General features: G+C 37.5%; 1 protein-coding gene across 4 annotated transcripts in view; it reads left to right on the top strand.

The window, feature by feature from the left end:
* Positions 1-22,211, top strand: part of LOC127451248 (interleukin enhancer-binding factor 3 homolog) — a 34,689-nt gene that overhangs the window by 8,418 nt on the left and 4,060 nt on the right. For all 4 annotated transcript variants that reach the window (XM_051715784.1, XM_051715785.1, XM_051715783.1 and 1 more), the window contains exons 3-17: positions 2,336-2,565; positions 2,820-3,000; positions 4,845-4,992; positions 11,267-11,358; positions 15,913-16,008; positions 16,122-16,233; positions 16,586-16,683; positions 16,789-16,900; positions 16,986-17,099; positions 17,277-17,482; positions 17,648-17,815; positions 19,328-19,465; positions 19,579-19,722; positions 19,921-20,047; positions 21,976-22,023. In XM_051715784.1, coding sequence (XP_051571744.1) covers positions 2,336-2,565; positions 2,820-3,000; positions 4,845-4,992; positions 11,267-11,358; positions 15,913-16,008; positions 16,122-16,233; positions 16,586-16,683; positions 16,789-16,900; positions 16,986-17,099; positions 17,277-17,482; positions 17,648-17,815; positions 19,328-19,465; positions 19,579-19,722; positions 19,921-20,047; positions 21,976-22,023 — 2,014 coding nt within the window. The remainder of the gene's footprint in view (positions 1-2,335; positions 2,566-2,819; positions 3,001-4,844; positions 4,993-11,266; positions 11,359-15,912; positions 16,009-16,121; positions 16,234-16,585; positions 16,684-16,788; positions 16,901-16,985; positions 17,100-17,276; positions 17,483-17,647; positions 17,816-19,327; positions 19,466-19,578; positions 19,723-19,920; positions 20,048-21,975; positions 22,024-22,211) is intronic.

The following is a 22,211-nucleotide window of genomic DNA, read 5'->3' as shown; positions in this document are numbered from 1 at the left end:
CTTTGAACTCCACATTAAAGCGCTTGTACACTTGCAATTCTGCATTTTGGTGATCGTTTGATTTGGTGTTCTGTGGTAATTAAAACATGCCTTACATAGGCTGAAAAATACTTGATTTCTATCAAGTCCCATCTGGGCTTGTTTTGTACATCAAAAGGTGTTATGAGGTCTAATCATTGTATCACTGACAGGGAAGTACTGTCAGAGATTCTTTTATTTACTGAGATAACAACCTCCACAGCTCTATCATTGGGGAGAGCGTAAACGTCAACTAGCGTGTTATGACGGTACCGCCATAGAATGTCTATGGCACCGCCGCGTTATGCTATTTTATGCTTGGCTAGTAGGCTTTCCTTGGTAGAAGGGTTCTGGCGCTGTGGCGTGTGCATCAGTGTAATGACTCCGGGCGGACACATTACAATGGTTCTGCCATTCGCACCAGTGTTTATGCTGTATTAACGGTAAATGCGTTAATCGCGATTAAGAAAGTAACAAGAATGGAACAAACATTTTCGCTACAGTCCCAACTCAGTATGGGAGCAGTCGGAATATTATAACTAGTCTTGCTGTTTTTATTTATGAAAAATATTTTAGTATTTTTGCTAAATTACTTGATAACTAGCAGCCTAAACGCATTTTGAAACTGCCACAGTTGCCACCAAATAGATTAGCATATTTAATAATTACCTATTAAATTAACAAAAATTACCACTGTTACTGCTGTATAATCATGATCAATTTTATTAAGGGTGATGTAAATTTGAAAAACCCTTATTTTGGAGCATGTCAGAATAATCCAGCAGAGCAGATCCCTTGCGTGAGTGCTTCTGTGATGGCTTGTGCAAGTGGCACCACACTGAGCAAACTTGCAGGAAAACCAGGCTTCAGTCGCGCTGCACAAACACGTGTCTCAGATGAGCATATTTAGCTTGTATAAAGCGCCATTAATTTTGTTTCGGCGGCCGGTGAAAAATTTTCAATGCAGGAAAAACCCTGTCAAAGTAACACAATAAAACACTCTTCTTGGTTTTTAATCAACCTTATCATAATGTTAAATTTCTCATTATGCCACATTTCAGACTATGTCGTTGACCAATATAAACGTATTATTATTATGAACTTTCCTCAAGACACTCAACACCTTCTCAAAGCAATGCAACAAAGGAAATAATACAGAATTAAAAATATCTAATGAAAGGAAACACTTCATTAGGCTCTTAATAATTTAAGGGGGCTTTCACACTGGGCACGTTTGCTGCGGTCCGAGTGCGATTGTTCCCGGTGCCCCCCGCAGCTTTGGTCTGGTTTCACACACACTTGATTCTATCAAACCCCGGTCCATTTGTGTTCATCTTATGTCATCACATACATGCATGGAGAACACAACGCGACTCATCATACTTTGTTATTTTGGTGCCATTATGCACAGCAGAGTGAACGACAACTACGTATATGTGCGCTTCATGGCGTAACTCATCAGATGTCCAGGGGAAGGCGGCTTGCTGCTGCTCGCAAACGGCGTTTTTTGAGGAGACGGCTGATTGCAAGGAATTCATTTGCATCTTTGTTTACACTGCACGCTTACTCATGCTCTTGTCCAAGGTGAAGTTATCGCCACTGTCATCTCCTATTATACCCTATATTTATAACCTATAATAGTATTTATATATAGTATTTATATGGTGTAGAGATAGATAGATGTTGTCATCGGCTAAAATGCATGTGCAGGTTACTTTACTTACTGAACGAGTGCACACCCGAGTCCGAGTTGCTTTCACATTCATGCAAAACCGAACTCAGACCACCTCCTACAGGTAGTCTCGCGTTCGGTACCGCAGTGTGCTCCCTGGTCCACATGACAGCTTTCACGTTACCAATTTTTCATGTGAACTGTGCTGTGTTTCAAACTAAACTGCCAGTGTGAAAGCACCCTAAATCCTGTCTCTGGAGCATACATATCGGGAAGCCTGCTGGATTCACGTGAAACACAATGCGCGTGATAAGATGAGAGGCATGTTTAGCGCTTATGAAGCGCCAAGATGAACTTCATTGAATTTTCGATGCTGGAAAAACCCTGTCCATGTTTCTTCAATTCTCTCAGTCTTTCTTGAAGCCCTGCCCACTGATAAATACACAAGGACATTAATAACGTAACCATCTTATACAGTTGAACTACACAGTTTTTATAATTTCCACCCCTTATCTAAAAGTGGACTGAAAGGTTTCTTTTGGTAATGCAATAGAAAAATGCATGATTACATAGGTTTCTGAAATCACGTGTAACCCATATGTTTATGAATATTTATAACTGATTTTTTTTCTCATTTCTGTGCAGCCGCCTCCACTTCGTCATCGCTCAATGCGTATCTTTGTAAACGACGACCGCCATGTGATGGCCAAGCACTCTGCCGTCTATCCCACCCAGGAGGAGCTGGAGGCGGTGCAGAATATGGTGTCCCACACTGAACAAGCCCTCAAGGCCGTCTCCGATTGGCTGGATGAGCAAGAGAAAGGAAATGCCAAACCAAATGTCTTGGAGGCCGATGAAGATGGAGAGAAAGAGACGTGAGTGATCTGAATAAACATTCGAATTGGAGAACTTTCTATGATCCAAATAGCTACTCAGAGTAGTTTTTTCCTTATGTATAATTCTCTGTTTTAGAGTGTTTAGCTATCAGTATAGCTTGTCAATCTATTGTATTCAAGAAAAAATTAAAGTGATTCCGTCTCTCTCTTCTGACTAATATGTAATTTAATGATATTTTAGGATTAGTTCTTGGCGACTTGTCTCATGTGAGTCTCTCTCATTTTGTTCTCAGTGAGCCGAAGTCCGTGGATCAGCCCACTCGTTCCCTGCGTGGAGTGATGCGTGTGGGTCTGGTAGCTAAAGGTCTGCTGCTTAAGGGAGACCTTGACCTGGAGCTTGTGCTGTTATGCAAAGACAAGCCTACCATCACCCTGCTGAAGAAAGTGGCCGAGAACCTTGCAGTGCAGCTTCAGGTAAGGCTGATTTTTTTTTTTTTTATATAAACTTATTTAGAATCTGACTTCTTTTCAAACCATCAAAGGTTATAAAGGTGCATGAATCTGTGAACGTTCTATAGTATTGTACATCAATATGTTCTACAATACACTTCAGAATACTATAATTTATATCATGCTATTATGTACTATACTAATGCAGCAGGGTTGTGGGCATTATGGCATAAGAGATTTGTGGAATCATATCTTCTATTTTTTTATTTTCTCCCCTTTTTCTCCCAATTTGGAATGCCCAATTCCCAATGTGCTTTTAAGTCCTCGTGGTTGCGTAGTGATTCGCCTCAATCCGGGTGGCGGAGGATGAATCCCAGCTGCCTCCGCATCTGACCATCAACCCACGCATCTTATCACATGGCTTGAGTATGTTGTCACAGAGACATAGCACGTGTGGAGGCTTCACGCCATCCACCGCGGCATCCACGCGCCCCACCGAGAACGAACCACATTATAGCGACCACGAGGAGGTTACCCCATGTGACTCTACCCTCCCTAGCAACCGGGCCAATTTGGTTGCTTAGGAGACCTGACTGGAATGGAATCATAACTTTGACAAGTAGCTAATTAGATTCAATGCAAGTACTAAAACAAATGTAATAAACTACAAAAAAATATGTAGTTCGTTTTCCATTTTTCTTCCCCAAAAAACACAAAAATTTGATTTAACCCTTGTCATTTATATGCACCAATATAGGACTGCACAATTTTGACAGTCATATTCCAGTTATGTTGAAAAATATTGTGCCTACAATATGACAAAAAAGTGATTCCTTTTGACCAAAATTTGATAATGTTTTGCCCATGTTCTACTGCCAATAAAAAGGCTACTCTTTGAAGGGTCACACTTGAGTCCTCTCAAAAATAACTAAACTTGGACCTTTTTCACTTCAGCCACAAGCAAGCAAATAGATAAATGAAACAAACTAACTAAAACACTACCGTCTTCATATTTTGGAACCCAGTCAACTTGAATATTATATTATTGTAACACTATATTGATTATTATACAATGGTAATATCTTTCTGTAATATGTAGTATTACTATAATAAAATCTAAATATGCATGGGGCATTGCTATGCAGTTCAGTTAAACCAATGAGTTTAACTAAAACTTTTTTTTTTTCAGCATCTTCATGAAGAGTTTCTGTGTAGCTGAATTTACAACAGCTATATAATGTGCTCCTCGTTTTACCGTCTCCTCTATCCACAAATTCTCGGTGCCATGAGGTGCCATCTGTATTTTATATTAACCTTTAGTGTCCAGACATATTTGGAATTACCCAAAAGTGAAATTAAAGTGATTCTGTAGCGCTTTAAATATAATGCGCTCAGCGCACGTAAGCAAACGTCACCAAATTCTGAGCACGAGATGAAGTTGTGGAGCACAGAATCACTCTGAAAGCACTAATAATAATGCACTAACACAAAGCATACAGCACAGAGCAGTCCATGTAGACTTTGAAGCAAGCAGTGTGAGCAGATCACGATTTCGATATCATTTCTATTAATTGTGCAGCCCTACACCAATATAAAGACACTTTATAACAAACAGCCAATTTTTCCTACACTTTTCTACTAAATCATTTTTCTATATGTAAAGTGCTACACAGGGACTTCCGTAATCATTATTTTTGAATGATGATGCAAATGAAACGTTGAATTGAAGTTTTAAACTGATTGCGGTATGTTTGTAGCACAACAAAAACTTCAAAAATTGACATGGTTTTAAAAGTCTTCAGTTGAGCTGATCTGTAACTTGATTTAAGCACTACTAAAATGTGGACACTTCACAATCTACCCAACAGCTCATCACGGAAGAAAAATACGATGTCAAGCCATGTGTCTGTGATGCCACCATCGTCATCAAAAACTCTAAAGAGCAACCGTTGACCCTCACCATTAACCTGACTTCACCACTCGTGAGGGAGGAGGCTGAGAAAGAGGCAGCTGGAGGTATGTTTGACTTTAAACACCTTACAGCTCCCCTAACCACCCCAACCCACTAAAGACAGGAAATGCAGATGGGATGGATTGAGGCAGGGATATTGTTTATTGGGCCTTCAATGGAGCTTGGGGATATTGTGTACAGAACAGTCGTGTAACATGTATTGTTATATTTACTGCCTTCTAAAGTCTCACAGTTCCATGCAGTGTCATGTTAAGTTTTGATGGCCCAATATACAGTAAATGAAGTGATGGGAAACACTTCAAATAAGGAATAAAAAAAACATTCCCCTTTAAAGTATTTAAAAGAAGAGATTAATGAAGGCTTACTGAGAATTAAGAAGAAAAAAAATCACAAACCTTGTTGTTTGCATGTGTTTATATACTGCAAAAGAAATGGAACAGTTTGCATTGCAGCAAAAATGAGAAGCGAATAGATTGTTGAGCTCTTTGTCTGTACCTTTAAAGAGGCTGGAAGGAGGGCAGGGGGTTATAGATATTGCTAGACATTCAGACACACAATTTAAAGAATAGGTTGGACGTCATAGAAAAACAGATTAATTATATATTGGTCTAGAGATCGACCGATAATAGTTTTTTCCGATGTTCAAGCATTTTTCCTTAATCGGATATTGTTTTTGATAAATGTCTGGTAGGTGTTTCAGAAATTGCATGCAAAACCACCATTACAGCGTTGCGTGTGACAGGAAACAATATGCTGACTGTCCACAGGTAAAGGAACTTGCTTTTGCAATGTGTTGCTTGAATTAATCAACTTTATTCAACGTAACAACCACTGATGCTCAAGTGAGATGTGTAACATAAATAACTGATGTGTAGTTTAAGGTTAACCCTAGAAGAAATGGAGACAAACTCGTGTAGTGGAAGACAAATCCTGCGAACATTACATCAGTCAAATGGAAGAGACTTGGATGAGTGCATGTTGGAAATAAAAAGGGTTTAGTTTAATTCTCTGTTGCCTCTGCTCGTTAGTCTTGTAAAGTCTTGCCGTTCACCAGGTTGATGCCCACCGTATATCTAGCCAGCTAAGCTTTAAACAAGATCAGCTTGTTTAGCTCTACGTAATTACAGATCTGTGGAAATAAATGTATTATCTCCACGACACCGTTTGAGTATAAGTTTTGCGTGAACGCATAGAAAGTAATCAGGCAAAATACTCGTCACAATAAACGTGTCTAAAATTGCTTTGTTCTGGTTGACAATGAGAGCGTTGATGAGATGTGCATGTGTTTTACAGTGAGCAAATTACTAAAATAGCGCTTGTTTTGTAGGTGTTTCATTAGACAGCTGCTATAATCTAGACCAAAAAAGACATTTGTAATTCTGTTGCCATTCGGGATGGATGTATTTACTGTTTTTCCTTTTCCTGAGAATGTGTACTTATTCCAGCAAACCATTTGCCTTTAGCCTATTAAACAACACAAACCTTTTTTAAACTGAAGTTTAAAATGGAAGATTACATTTATGCAAAGTTGATAGACTTTGTGATTTATGTTCTCCGTTTGTAAACATCAGACGTTTTCAAATAATTTTGCCTATTATTATTATTGATGTTGCTGCTTCTGCTGTTGTTTATTTATATATATATATATATATATATATATTATTAGTATATTATTATAGTTGTAATATAAAAATGTTGCCCATTTTTCTCTGGGTCCTCTTAATAAATGTATGCAAGTTTTTCCTATTTGAGCGCAAGCTCTATTTTGAACTTATCATATAAAGATGAAATAATTTAATTTAAAATCAGTTCTGCATATTTGTTATCGGACATAAAAACATACAAATAATTGGTATCATCAGTTGTAAAAAATCAATATCGGTCGATCTCTATATTGGTCACAGTAACTCAATGTATCACTGTGCTCTCAGTGTTTTAAGGTTTGAGCTTTTAAAGTCAACATGAAAAGATACTTGATGTTTAATGCTGTAAATTGTCCTGGTCTTTTTGGTATATGTTAATCCAAAGAAATGTTTCTTTATCATGCTGCTGAGATTTATCGGCCAGTTATTGACCAAATTTAAACAATCGGCAAATCAGTTTTAACTATGAAAACATTGAGGAAAAAAAATATATATATATACAATTTTTTTTTAATTTAAATTATCACACTTTTATACCACAATAGAAGTTTTTTCCTTTGTTTTTTTTTTTTCCTTGATGTGATTGACATTTCTGTGGAAATAGTGTTATCAAAAGCACCGGTACATCGGTACCAAGTCGATACAAAAATAAAAAAGATGTAACGATACCAGTGTCTCTGCAAGAACCGGTATTACCAAGCACCGACTCAATCCGGTACCAGCGCGCAGTATGACTGACACACGACTGCTTTAAAATGCTCACAGGCTTATTTTGAATGCATGCTTGATTACTCATTTTACACTTAATGAAATGGACAATTAATTGAATTAAAATCATGACATGTCCTAGTGTGATTTATTAAACCGCTAAAGGGTGCAATCTTGGTGTGGAAGAGCTGCATACTTTAAATCCAACCGCTCATCCACTAGAAACTTCCCAGGCATTGTGAACCATGCAGCACATGCAAAATATGTATTTATATAATTAAATCACAGCATTTGCGCTTTCAGCTCAGCTTTATTTATATTGCATTTAAAACAACAGAGTTGACCAAAGTGCTTCACAGTAATAACATTTAAAACATCACATTTCAAAATTACCACATACACAAACACCAGTAATCTAAAACACAAAATACAAACACTCCAGAACTGTGTCCTACATTTCATTTGTCAGACACAAAGGCCAGTGTAAAGAGATGAGATTTCAGACGTGACTGATGTCTTCAATGATCACACTGCGCCGTGACGCGAGCTGTTTAACCGGAAAAGCGATGCTTATGTCAAAAAACACACGTCATAATAAAGGCATGATTCAAAATAAAATCTAAATGCTTGAAATTGAATACAAATATATTACAACTGTATAGTAAAATGTAATATTCACTGTAATAATAATAATAATAGTAATCAAAATATCACAAGCAAGACTGCTTTTGAATAAAAGTTTAGCAAAAAAGAAAATGCAATGACGTGTTAAAGTTTTATTTTAAAATGTAAGAATTTATTGATTAGACAATTTTGATGATTAAATTAAACTTTTAAAAAATAATCTGGAAAGTTCTGAAAAATAATAATTATTAAAATAATTATAAATAACTAAACTAACACTTTAATATTAGCATATTTTTGCCGTTGTATCTAAATTGGTATTGAGAACCGTGAAATGTTTGTTACTTAGTAATAGTAATCCACTACAAATTTCAAATTATTTCTCCAATTGTAATCAGATTACTTTACTAATTACTTCATTGAAAAAGCAATCACATTACTAATTTACTTTTAAGTTACTTTCTAAAACACTTTTCCGCTCAATTCGAAATGTCTATATTTCTTGTTTATTGTTACACACAAGTCATACACATTATTACAGTAATTTAAAGTGTAATGCATCACAGTACTGTTTTCACTAAGGTAATTAGATTACAGTAATTACTGTAAAATGTACGTTCTGTTTTGAACTGAAAAAAAGTACTAAATATTTCTCACATCAATCAACATGCTTTGATATTTAGTTATTTTTCATTGTGGCTCACTTTTACATTTTGGCCTGTCATGTTCAACAGATCCAATCCATGTTCAATGGAAATGATTTATTTTTAGAACAATAAAAAAGCAAAATGGTGTTTTGATGACAAAATAAGGTAAGTGACGAAATATCGGTATTGGCCAAAAATGTTCAAATCGGCGCATCCCTATTTGTAATCTTTCGTCAACTTGCTTTACCTCTAAAATTGGCTTCCCTTTTTGCCTGACATCACCTAAGGGGCATAGACTGTTAAAGTTAACCAATAATCAAATAGCTTTCGGTAATATTGTAAGTAATGCAGCGATTTCTAACTTACCAATTGTTAACGCTAGTGCTGGGCATTGATGCAGATTTCCCGATTCGATATCGATTCATATGGGTGCATTTCTGTTACAATTTCCATTTTGCTTATATATAAGAAATTCTCTCTTATGCGCTTTATTATAAAGGAACCTTCTAGGCAACTCTTTTAGGTACAATTTGAAAATAATTGTACAAATTATATTTTATCATTTTTTTCATCAAATTGGTCATTTTAGCTTTTAAAAAATTTCAAATTCAGACTGTTCCATCAATTTATGTCTTGAAATTGCGCATATTGTTTTATTTTTTTTACTTTCGTACTATTTACAATATTTACATCGATATGCGGAACACTTGCTTATGTGGTACTTTAAGACTAGCAGCATCAGCCAGTAAGCAAATATAATAAGACGTGTGTAATCCATGTGTGAATAGAATTAAATGTTTATATTTTTGTTGTTGTTTATAATCAACAACTGACAGTTTAAAAAAAAAAAAAAAAAAGAATGAAAGGGTATTAAGAGACAATGAAAAATGGATCCATGGATCTCGTCTTTGGACACAGAACGAGTTACATTTACATTTATGCATTTGGCAGACGCTTTTATCCAAAGCGACTTAGTTACTTATTACAGGGACAATCACCCCTGGAGCAACCTGGAGTTAAGTGCCTTGCTCAAGGACACAATGGTGGTGGCTGTGGGGATCGAACCAGCAACCTTTTAAGTTTAACAAGATTACCAGTTATGTGCTTTAGCCCACTACGCCACCACCACTCGAGTTAAACCAAACTTTTACTCTCAACACAGAGTGAAAGGACCTCTGTGCTAATAACTTCTCCACTATACTACTCAATCACTGGTGAGTGAAATCTGAACATTTACTAGCTAGTGGCTAATCATAGAGATTTGGTTGTACATCTGAATGATTTACTTGCATTATAGAGGGTTGCCACAGAGTGAAAAATCAATCTTGGGATTTAAGAATCAATATCAGGATCATTCAAACGAGGATGCATCAGAAAATCTATATTTTTACCCTGCCCTAGTTATTAAAATCAAGTCCTACTTTTTTTTTTTTTTCCCTCAAATTCTGTTTCACTTGGAAACCTGTGGAAATTCAGATTGGTTTTGAATGCCGTTTCATGTTGACTTTAATCCAGAATTCGGGTAAAGAGTGCATTCACATTTGTCACTCCAGTGCTAGGGTGTTTGGATGGAAAAAATTATTTTTTAGTGTTTTGAATTATTTATTTTTGTTGAGAGAAATTGAGGCCGAATGCAAAGCCTAGCCCTATCTGTGACCCCGCGGTTAGTGGCGCCTGCCTCAGCAAGCCATCAGTTTTGCTGCAGTGTGGACATGTTTTGCTAATACCTTTTGTGTATCTGACTACTGCTGCCTGTGGTTTAAAATCTGATTCTCTCTGTCAAGCCTTCTAGTTTGTCAATTTTAGGGACGCTGGACCTTTGACCAACTGGACGCTCTCTGTCTCGGAAGGGGCAAGGCAGTGCACCCAGAAAAACAAGGGGGCGAGGGGGAAGGCTTCCCCCCAGTTACATGAAAGCACTCAGATCTCTTTAATCTTACTGAGGCATGCATATACATATAAAGCGAAAATCAACAGAACCCTCTAACACACAATAATTTCCATTTATACACCCACATGCCTCCAGAACGGGAAAAAATGTCCACAAGCTTTGTTCCAAATTCTAGCGAGCTGCCTACCTAGGCAGCATTTTTAGGCATTATAGGCACACTCCAAAATGCAAATGGTGTTCCTAATGGTAGACAGCAAAATATAATGTTTAATGGTACTTCATTTCAAGGCAGTATTGCATATATCCTTTGCGAATAGGGAAAACAAAGTTTTCGTCCAAGATATTGGTTAAGGAAGCAGTCAATTTTAAATAGAACCTTTATTCATGTAATATACTTCACATTGTGCTATGTATTTTTGTGATTGTCAGATATCTAAGGTGTTACAGTAGCTTTGCAACATGCCAGCCTCAGTCTTCATAACTTGATCAGCATGCTGCCTTGGAAGGTAGCTGATTATGTAGGCAGCGAGGCAGCTCACTAGGGTTTGCAACAGAGCCAGGGAGCAATGGCGAATGCCCCACCCACTCCCCGTTCATACAGTGTCCTTGCTGTTGTTTACTAGCTCAGGGAGGGTTTGTTTTGTCAGTTTGTTTCCAGTGGGGGAGCTGCTCCTCCTCTCCCCTCCACTGCCTTTGGTAGGGGTTATCTGCCTCCTCCCCTCCTCCCCCACCCCCCCCAGCCGTGAGACAGAAAAAAAACCCTTGGTCAAACTGTACCTTGTCTTCTTATTCTACCTACCAATAGAAACGCTATCAGTCATCGATCCCCTGGATGTTCTGGACAGGCAGAAATGCCTGACTGCTCTGGCGTCCCTCCGCCACGCCAAGTGGTTCCAGGTTTGCATCTTGTCTTTATTTGTCTTCTAGTAGTTGAGTTTATTTATTTATTTTATTTGTTAATTTTATTTCATGCTCAATTATTTTCAGTATTTGTGTGAATTTTTTCAGTGTCTGTTTGTGTAGGTTTTATTTGTGGGAGTGTATTTGCCTCCGGTAGAATGTCATATTCTTGCTGGATGGTTTTGAATTGCATTGTCAAGGGCATCTTTGTCAATGCTGTCTTAACCTCTGCGTGACTCATTTAACTGTTTAAATCTGTGTATTATTACATCTATAAACTACCTTAATTTTACCTTTTTCAGACACTGTCATGCCAGTTTTTTAACTTAGAACTGGCTCTTTTACAGAACACTTTAACGTTGAGTTTACGTTTAATTTTGAGTTTGCAATATATAAGGTGCAATATTTCTGCTTTCTGCCATACCTTTCGAAACACTTGATATTTGTAATGTACTTATATTTTAAGCCTTGTAATTATGAAGTATTTTACCTATATTTTCGAATTGTCCTTTAATACAGTTTAAGCTCTGCCAACAGCATTTGTGGCATAATGTCGATTTCCACAAATTAAAATGTTTACATTTCACTTTCAACACTTTCTGCCAATAGAAATACTTTTCAAGAATTCAAGAATGCAAGTATATGTTGCATTCTCAACGTTGCCACTAGAGACGCTATAACATTAGTCTAAACGGTTTGCTTCTACTAGAGCTGAACGATTTGGACAAAAATTAAATTGCGATTTATTTAAAAAATATTGCGATTTGATTAACATTAAAAAATAGCGAGTGATTTCCTTCAGACCACAATTAAGTCATGGGGAAACATGCTGTACTGCCAATTGAAATACTGTTCAGTGTTTCCCCTTAGTGTTTTTTTCAGCTGTTGTGCGCTCGTCCACAAGCCCGCAACGCCAGACCTGCGTAAACGCGTATTGGTGGAGGAATAGCTTAAAACATGGGGTGTCAAACTCCATTTCAGCCTGGGCCACATCAGGGTTTATTTGTGCCCTCAAAGGGCCTGTTGAAAATGTTGCACCAGCATCTGCTTTGGTAGCACCCATGCAATTACAAAGAATATTACATGTTACGTACATTGAAATGCACTTTTTTTTTCTTTTCTTTTTTTTTTTCTAATTTGGAATGGCCAATTCCCAATGTGCTTTTTAAGTCCTCGTGGTCGCTCAGTCGGGGTGACGGAGGATGAATCCCAGTTGCCTCCGCGTCTGAGACCATCAACCCACGCATCCTATCACGTGGCTTGTTGAGCGCGTTGCCATGGAGACATAGCGCGTGTGGAGGCTTCACGCCATCCACCGCGGCACCCGTGCTCAACTCGCCACGCGCCCCACCGAGAACGAACCACATTATAGCGACCACGAGGAGTTTACCCCGTGTGACTCTACCCTCCCTAGCAACCGGGCCAATTTGGTTGCTTGGGAGACCTGGCTGGAGTCACTCAGACTGAAATGCACATTTGACAGTACAACATTGATTTTGAGGTTGGCATGCAGATGAAAATATTAACAACAGTAACATTTGTGGAAAAAAAATAAACACCTAAATTTTAAATATTCGGACAGTGTGACTAAGTTGAGTTCCTTCATCAGGGTGCTGCTGATTAAACTACAGTCATATCTTGGAATTTCTGAAGGCAAACAAAACAATTTACATTTTCCTACAATAGAGGGCATTACAAGGGAACACATTTTACACAGATGGAAAACTGATAGCTTGTTCCATAATAATTACGAAAATTTAACATGGCTGTTTCATAGTATTCATAGTTTTAACAATGATATTTGTAATAAGTTCATGCTAAAACCATGCATGGCTCCTCACTACCATGATTGGTAACTATGGTTTCTATATAAAGAACTATGGCATTTTTGTTATGACAAAACAGCTGTCTAAATACATTTAGAAACTTTTTCTGCCAGAACTGCCATAGTTAATACAGTACAGTTTGTGTTACTACAGTAAATCCATGGTACATTTTTGTAAGTGTTGTGATTTGAGAATTGTAAAGCCTTCTAATTTGTTTTCTCCTGTTTTCTTTGTCAGTGCTATTTAGGATGTGGGAGCTGTTTGTTTTAAACTATAGTTTCGTCAACGAGTTTTTAAACAGACAATTTTGTACTGCATTCAAATGGATTTCGCAGTCCCTGCTGCGCATCTCACTGGTTCACAAGCGCATTTAAAATAGTCTGGGTTGAAACAAGTCTGTGAATTACCACACCTGCTCTGCGCTCATGCTGCTTTATCCATGATTGAGCCGTGTTGATAATTGATCCATTTGCTTTGAAGTGAGCAAAATGTGCTCCAAAGCATACAGATGACGGGAAGGCTCATTAGTATTCATGAGGAAAGCACTAACTGATTGTTCAATTGCGATCCCCTGCCATCCTACGTTTCAGGAATGAGCTTGCAGGCCACTTAAATGGAAGCGAGTTTGACACGTGTCTTATGCTGTGACGTCACCGAGTATGTGCATCTATTTGTGTGTGTGGTGGGGTCTCTTTTGCAGTGTACAAAGCACACAGCTGACTGGGGCTGGCAAGCATTATGTTGCGTCAAGAATATTAAATGAACCATGTGAAATCCCAAAAGTGGCGCTCATAATTCAGCAGCGGCGCAGCTGCCAAAATGCTGCTGTTCAAAAATGCAAGTATGCGTTGCATTGTCAACGTTGCCACTAGAGGCGCTATAGCAATGTAACAGTGTAAACTGTTTGCTGCTTCTAGGGCTGAACGATTTGGACAAAAAAAATTATTGCAATTTATTTAGAAAGATATTGCGATTTTTGATTTAAAAAAAAAAAGACCAAAATTGTCATGGGAAAACATGCTCTACTGCCAATAGAAGTACTGTTCCAAAAATGGTTTCACATGAGTCCGCTTAATAAGAACCAAACTAAGGCTATGTTCAGACTGCAGGCAAATCTGATTTTTTTTCTCAAATCAGATCTTTTCAGGCAGACTGTCCACACTATTAATTGCAAGTGATCAAATCAGATTTGCACGTTCAGACATAACCAACCCATCTGCATGGGTTGCTTTGGTAACGACGTAGGTGTATCCACGTGACGATGCGTTCAATACAGATGCAGGAAAAATGGAGGTGCATCATCTCACTCTCCAAATAAGCGCCCTGTCCAGTCACGGTGCAGTAAATATTGTTATTTTCCATGCTGCAGTCACCGAGTTTTGACGTCATCGTTGTGTGTCATGTTAAGAGTGACACAAAAGACCATTTGAAATCCGATTTGAGCAGCCAGAGCGTCCGGACTGAGATGCATCCGAAAAAATCGGATTTAAATCGCATTTGTAACCAGCTCCCGATGTGGTTTGAATCAGATTCTGAAAAATCTGATTTCACATGTTTTTTGTTTTTTTTTGTTTTTTTTTTTGCTGTCCAGGCTATCAAAAACTCATCTGGAAATGCAAAAAATCTGATTTTTAGTGGCAGTCTGAACAAGGCCTAAATAACATTGCATTCACATGGTATTCGTACACTTTGTACCCGTTTTTGTCCACTTTGTTATAGGGCCTCAGAAAAATGTAAGAAGTTAAATTTAGAAAGATATTATAGAAAAATAATTATATATGATAATTATACAAATTTATAACTACTTGCGTAAAGTATGCTTCTGGTTTTAAACAGCATGTGTTGCCAGGAGTTGCATTGATAACGCGTATCTAGAAATTCTTCTGCTTCAAAAAGTAGTCTGAACCAATTGAATGAACTGTTTTTACTGAATTTGATACACTAACAAAAATACAAGCTTTACATTTCTGCTTTTAAACCCTTCAAATGCATTGCCATGTGTACTTCCATTGTAAGTGCATTACTGATGATTAGAGATTTTTGCCTTTTAAAAAATAAAACTGTGCCACAATGTTGTCGAAGAAGAATAACTTGTACCCCAAATATTCCTTCAAATGTGGTTTAACGTCAAAGTATACTTCAGTTTTCTAGTCTCATCTTTAACAAGTTGAGTTGTGTTAGGCTTGTTTTCAGATTCTTACCTGCATTCACCTTCAATCTCTGTAGATTGTTTTTATATAGTGCACAAGCTCTACCTCACACCGTTTTGGCTTTGCCACAGCTTTCTTTATGCCAAAGAGAAATATTGCACCTTTTTCGCCATCTTGGTTTATTCATGGTTCACTGACACTCTGCAGTGCTTTAAAAAAACTCTATCTGTATCTCCCAGACTAGTTCCCCCTCATATAAAATCTTCTAGTGTTTATCAACTCACAGTGCTGATGTTTAATGTCTAAAGACGAGCCTTGTTAATTTTTTGAGCTTGATGTATTAAATCTGCTCTTTTAATAAGATCCGTCATATGTAGCTACACAACTATGCTTTTCGTACCTCTTAACCATTTCTCACCCTCCTCACATTACTCATGCTTATCTTCACACACTTTATTCAGTATCGGCAAATCCTCACCCCTTTTGTTTGTTTATATATTGCTTTGGTGTGGTGCCACAAAATGAGTCCTATAAAATTAACTGTTGGATTGTGTCCTTCCTGCTTGTGTTTTTAGGCAAGGGCTAATGGACTGCGCTCCTGTGTGATTGTCATCCGTATCCTGAGGGACCTGTCTGCTCGTGTTCCCACCTGGGCCCCGCTCCGAGGATGGGTGCGTCCTAACAAATTCCTTTCTAGAAATGTGAATAATTTTGAGGGCAGATTAGAAACAAAGCTTTTTTTTATGCTGGCATCCATGTAATTGTAGCTTGTTGTTTTTCGAAGCCCTTAGAACTTTTGTGCGAGAAAGCGATTGGCACTGGCAACCGGCCAATGGGAGCAGGAGAAGCTCTCCGCAGAGTTCTGGAGTGTCTTGCCTCTGGTATCCTCCTGGCAGGTGAGTGCTCTCCACTTTTGATTTTATAAATAGATTATAAAAATGTTGTCTATCAATATACAGTATCATAGAACAGCGAAATCAAATCTGACCTGGATTTTACATTGGAAATCAAGAATGTACAACAGTATGATGTAAAATTATTACCATGACATGGACTGAAAAATAAAATTGACAATTTTTTGAATGCATAACATGTTTTTTTACCAGCCAAACACTGGGGCTAATATTGTTTCAGTGTTAGCCATATTTCCAAATGACTGAATTTGCAACAAAATACAAGTTTAATTGTTGACATCAACACAAGATATTGAAAGCATTTATTTTGCTGTCATAACTATGTACATATTAGATGCTTCCGGCATCTGTGACCCCTGCGAAAAGGAACCAACAGATGCCATTGGTCACATGAATCGCCAGCAACGAGAGGACATCACTCAAAGTGCTCAGGTATGTGTTTAATTTGCTATTAATTCAATTAGGTTTTTGTGTTGACTAATTTCCAGATCTCATTTGAACATTATGGGTAACCTTTTTTTTGTGTTGGATTGACAGCATGCCTTAAGGCTTTCGGCTTTTGGACAGCTGCACAAAGTACTCGGTATGGACCCACTGCCCTCGAAAATGCCCAGGAAACCACGGAGTGAAACCCTTATTGACTACACGGGTAAATAGAGGCTTAAAGTTTGATGCCATTCTATTGTCTTGCATTTCTGAAGGAAAAACCTGACTTTTGTATTTTTTCGCTCTAGTGCAAATTCCACCCAGCACAACCTATGTGCCACCAATGAAACGCCCCATGGAGGAGGAGGAGACCATGGACGAAAAGAATCCAAACAAGAAAAAGAAGAAATTGAATAAGAAATGTAATTATTGTTATTCAACATTACTAATCGGATTGTAATAGTGTTATAAATACACAAACTTGTAGAGGCACAGTTTTAACAGTAATAGAACAACATTTTATGAAATTTAGTGTTAATGAAAAGCCATTTAAGCATTTTGGCTATTTTTAATTCCTAATAACTGCTTTTACCTTGTAGCCCCAGAAGAGAAGGCAGAACCACCACAGGCAATGAACGCCCTGATGCGTCTCAACCAGCTGAAACCAGGGCTACAATATAAACTCATCTCTCAGACTGGACCGGTCCATGTACCGGTGTTCACCATGGCCGTAGATGTGGAGGGAAAGACTTTTGAAGCCTCTGGGCCATCCAAACGCACTGCAAAACTACATGTAGCTGTTAAAGTAAGAGCCTTGACATATTTGGATGAAATAAAGAACATAGAAAAAATTAAGGCAACATTTATGCAATATTCAAACACTGAAATAAGCATCCACAGATCTTGTTGTCTTTATGCATTCATAGCAGAAACCATTCTATAGTTGTATATAATTGAATTTCTTCTCCAGGTCTTGCAGGATATGGGTCTGCCCACCGGAGAGCAGCCGAAGATAGCTGAACTAGTGAAGCAAGATGAGATGATGAGCACACAAGAGGCTGTACAGCCTCCAGTGACCCAAATGGAGCCAGAGCCCATACCTTCAACGCCAACCAACATGGACAACACCACTGATGAGGTATCAAAGATCATCTTGCATCAATATGTTACAGTACAAAGCTGCGAAAATGGCTTTCATAGATATAAAATGTGCAATTGTTAGGTTTTGCAGTACATTTAATTGTCATTATGCAGTATTTGTCAAATATGGAGCTTTGGTTCTAATTTTCCACATTCTTGCAGATGATTCCTCTGAGTAATGGTATCTTTATCCACATTACACATGCAGAAAAAACAATGCTAACATACTGTAGTGTTGGGATGGGCATTGAGTCATTTTGTAGTCATAAAACGAGTAACCGATTACTCGTAAAAAATCATTTATATTTTGTCTTATTCACAAACTTTACCAAAAATGATTTCAAAATAAGCTAGTTTAAAAAATGCTTTTCTTTTAGGGAAATAGTGAAATGAACAATATGCATTAAAAAAAAATGAAGAGAAAAAAAAGATTTAAAATAAGACTGAAAAACATTTGCACTCACCTGGAGTTTACATATAAACCAAAACTGATGGCATTAGACTAATGCATATATAAACACTTGAGTCTACATAAAGGCTATCATATATTTTTAATTTCACATGTTATTATTCAGAAAAACAAGTGGTGAAAGTTTGCTTTTTTTTTAAATGTGCTCTGCCCGTGTTAAGAGCTTTAACGCACATACACATGTTGGTCTGATAAGCTTCTGAGTTTCTCGTACCGCTTCGTATTTTCTTTCCTTCCACCATAATAGATGATCCTTGTCCGTTGGTTTGCATGACTCAAACAAGAACTGAATACCAACAGAGTATAATTCAATAAGAATCGAAATATTACAGGTATTGCTACACGTGACTTCACATTTGGCCAAAGACGTCATCGTTTTTCCTTCTCTCATCCAACACCTTGATGTAAAACATCCACTGCGCCCCCAGTGGACTTAATTGCAACTGCATGATTTGGTAAGAGATTCAGAGAAGGACAGTATAATTCAGCGTTACACACAGCAGACATATGCGCAAAGGAAAATCAATTTGCGATCTTCGAGTAGTGTCTTAAATAGTCGATTTGTTGGTGCAGAACGATTAGTCGATTACTCGCCCCTACTGTAGGGTCATTTAAACGTAATTATTTTGACTAGATATGTAAGCAAAAAAAACAAACAAAACAAAAAACTATCACAAAAATAAAACCTGACTGTTTAGAACTGTGATGTGAAGCAGAAACGTCTTGAATCGTTGAGTTTATTTTGCAGTAATGACTGGCTGATTGTACATTATCCCGCTTTTTACATGGCTACTTACCAAAGCAGAAATTAACAGTGTATAATGTTTTTCAAAATTAGTTTCCTAACACAACAATCAATTACAGTGTTTGCTGGGCATTATACAAAGATATTTGACATTTGATTTTACAGATTTAGAATTTGACCAATCAGAATGTAGTATTGAATTAATATTTGTCCAATCAGGATGATCAATCAGTATCAAGTTAAAAGGATTGTTCAGTATAATAACAGTTTGTGTTTGCATTCCTTTGCTCTTTCAGAGTGCTCGACAGCAGGGCCCCATCCTCACCAAACATGGAAAGAACCCTGTTATGGAGCTGAATGAAAAACGCAGAGGACTGAAGTACGAGCTCATCTCCGAAACTGGCGGAAGCCACGACAAACGCTTCGTCATGGAGGTGAGGCCACGCGTGTCTACAGCTTTCATTCATTCATGTGATTAATTCTAGGCAGAGACAGTTGCCCAAGGATGGGTCTTTATTTAATTATATTTCATTCTTGTCTGCTCTAGGTGGAGATCGATGGACAGAAGTTTCAAGGTACAGGATCCAATAAGAAGGTCTCAAAAGCGTATGCAGCTCTTGCTGCTCTAGATAAACTGTTCCCGGAAGGCTCCAGTCCAGAACCAAACAAGAAGAAGAAAATGGCTCCAATGGTACAACTGCTACTGTCTCATTTTCAGTTTATCAAGTGATGTTGTAATCATCAAACATTTAACTGAGTTTGCAGTGTATTGTTTGATTGTAGTCTTTCTCCCAAGAAGCTTAGTTTGCTACCTCTTATATATCATTTGTTCTTTAGTGTCTCTACTCTTTAAAGAGTTAATAACTTCTGTCTAATTTGTTTTCTTTAGCACACCACTGGGTTTGGGATGGTTGGTGGGTCACCTGCTGATCCGACAGCCAATCCCAGGGGCAGAGGAAGAGGGCGTGGCAGGGGTCGTGGCAGAGGATTTAACAATGGTGGAGGATTTAATCAAGGTACAACTCTTTCTGCATTGAACTGGTGGTAGTTATCTTAAATATCAATGATCATTAATTGTCAGTTAACATGAAAGTAAAACTCTTAGCATAAAGGAACGTTAGCATAAAATTGTTGTGGGTTGCTTTCAGAGGTAAAGTAGAGCTGTAGAAAACTATTTATATATTTGTACCGCTGGGTCAAAGATTTTTCAGATTCATCAAGATCTTCATTTGAATGATATTGATCTTTCATTCTCTACAATGTGCGTAAATCACTTGCCTATGCGGCCATATTTTGTGCTATGCAAATAAAAATTATCTCTGATTGCCACTAATACCACTCCATCACTGGTGAATGAAATCTGAAAAATTTCCAGCCAGTGGCTAAAGAAGTTTAGCACCGAGAACGTTTCACTGCATGTTAAGAGTAAAAGTTTGATTTGAGTTTGTAATGTGTCCAAAGACGAGATCCACATGATCAGTTTGTCATTGAAAAATGTCTCTAATACACAGACAAAGAAATGTCTGTTCTTTACAGTAATTTGTTCATCAAAAACATTTAATTCTAATCACACATAGCACAGATGCGGTAAAGAAGCCATTCAGCTCCACTCTCGTTAATGTGCGCTTAACTAAAACACTTCTGTGAGACGCTCGCTGAACTCCCACTGTTCTTAGAGAGACAGTACTGGTTTAGCACTTGTTTTGCATATCAATGTAAATACTTAATAGTACAAATTATGCATATAACATGCTTTATAAAATATGCAATTTCAAGTCATATTTATTGATGAAATACATAGATTTGTCCATTTTTAAAAAGCTAAAATTGGAAGGATTGTGTGTATTTTTAATTACCTGTACTGAGATGTATTAACATTGAGACTGTGCCTTCAATGCAATCAACTGAATCTTTGTTTGTAAAGGTGTGAACCAAATGGCCCATACAATCAGAATAACAAGGACAGTGTGATCACATATCTGGTCACTGCTTTGCAGGGACATTAACCAGAATAACAAAGGGTCCGTTTCAAAGGAAACCAGTGGCTGATCCTAACAGTACTGTATCTCTTCAGGTATTAAGTTCTGAAACGCAAACAGAACTTTGGGTTAAGTTTCAGAAGAGCTATGCTACACGATCGTCATCAAACTCTTTCCCCACGAGCACTTGGTCTGGCTTACTCTTCTTTATGTGTTAGAAGAACTAGATACATTGGCGAGCCACTTTATATCTGGTCAGCCAAATACAAGAAGGTCTAACAAACGCTACAACTTAAATGATAAAATAAAAGATTTTAGTAATGTTCCTATACAGATGGTCCCCTGTATAATTAACCACATTAGCTGAGAGAGAATTTCTTTCATATGTAAGCAAAATGGACATTTTAACTGAAATATACCCGTAAGAATCAAATCAAAATTGGAATCAAATCAAGAGCTTGTCACTCGGAATCAAATCGAATCTGCAGATCTGTATCAGTGGAGCCGTTCAGCTGGGACGTCAATTTCTAGGCAAACCCGGAAGTCTAATTTGCCATGGGTTCCCTCTGGACTTTCCTATGGGTTTCTATAATGGGGTTTTTGAACTTGTGTAAAATAAGGTCTGTGGTAAACATTACTCGACAATACGTGGACGTTTTGTTTTACAACATAAATTATATACTTTTGTTTAAAAAATAAAAATAAAAAATAAGTTATTTAATACGGCTTAAAAATTCACATTTGAGGTATGAAAGTGTGTAATTTATGTTGTAAAAAAAATATGCACATATTGTCGAGTAATGTTTACCACAGTCCTTATTTTACACAAGTTCAAAAACCCCATTATAGAAACCCATAGGAAAGTCACATGGCAAATTCTGTTCCAGGTTTTTGGACTATAAGCTGATCAGTTCTATATATTTGAGCATATAAATAACCTCATATTCTTTCTCGTCCCCTGTCAGGTGGATATGGATCATATGGATATGGAAACAACAACAACTCTGGCTACAGTGAGTATTTCCCTCTTTCTCACTGGGTCTTTTGATCCTCTTTTAATTTAATGTTAGACATAGCTTCGGTTTCATTAAGGTTAATTTCATGTCAAGTTCTGTTTTTAAGTTCAGGATGACTTGAATCTTGGCCCACCTGTTCAATGTTTTGTGCTGTCTGAATGTCTCTTTACTGTGAAACTCTAATT

This window comes from Myxocyprinus asiaticus, chromosome 14 (genome assembly GCF_019703515.2).
Source record: "Myxocyprinus asiaticus isolate MX2 ecotype Aquarium Trade chromosome 14, UBuf_Myxa_2, whole genome shotgun sequence".
Classification (NCBI taxonomy): Eukaryota; Metazoa; Chordata; class Actinopteri; order Cypriniformes; family Catostomidae; genus Myxocyprinus; species Myxocyprinus asiaticus.
This window is presented reverse-complemented; position numbering and strand designations above follow the sequence as displayed.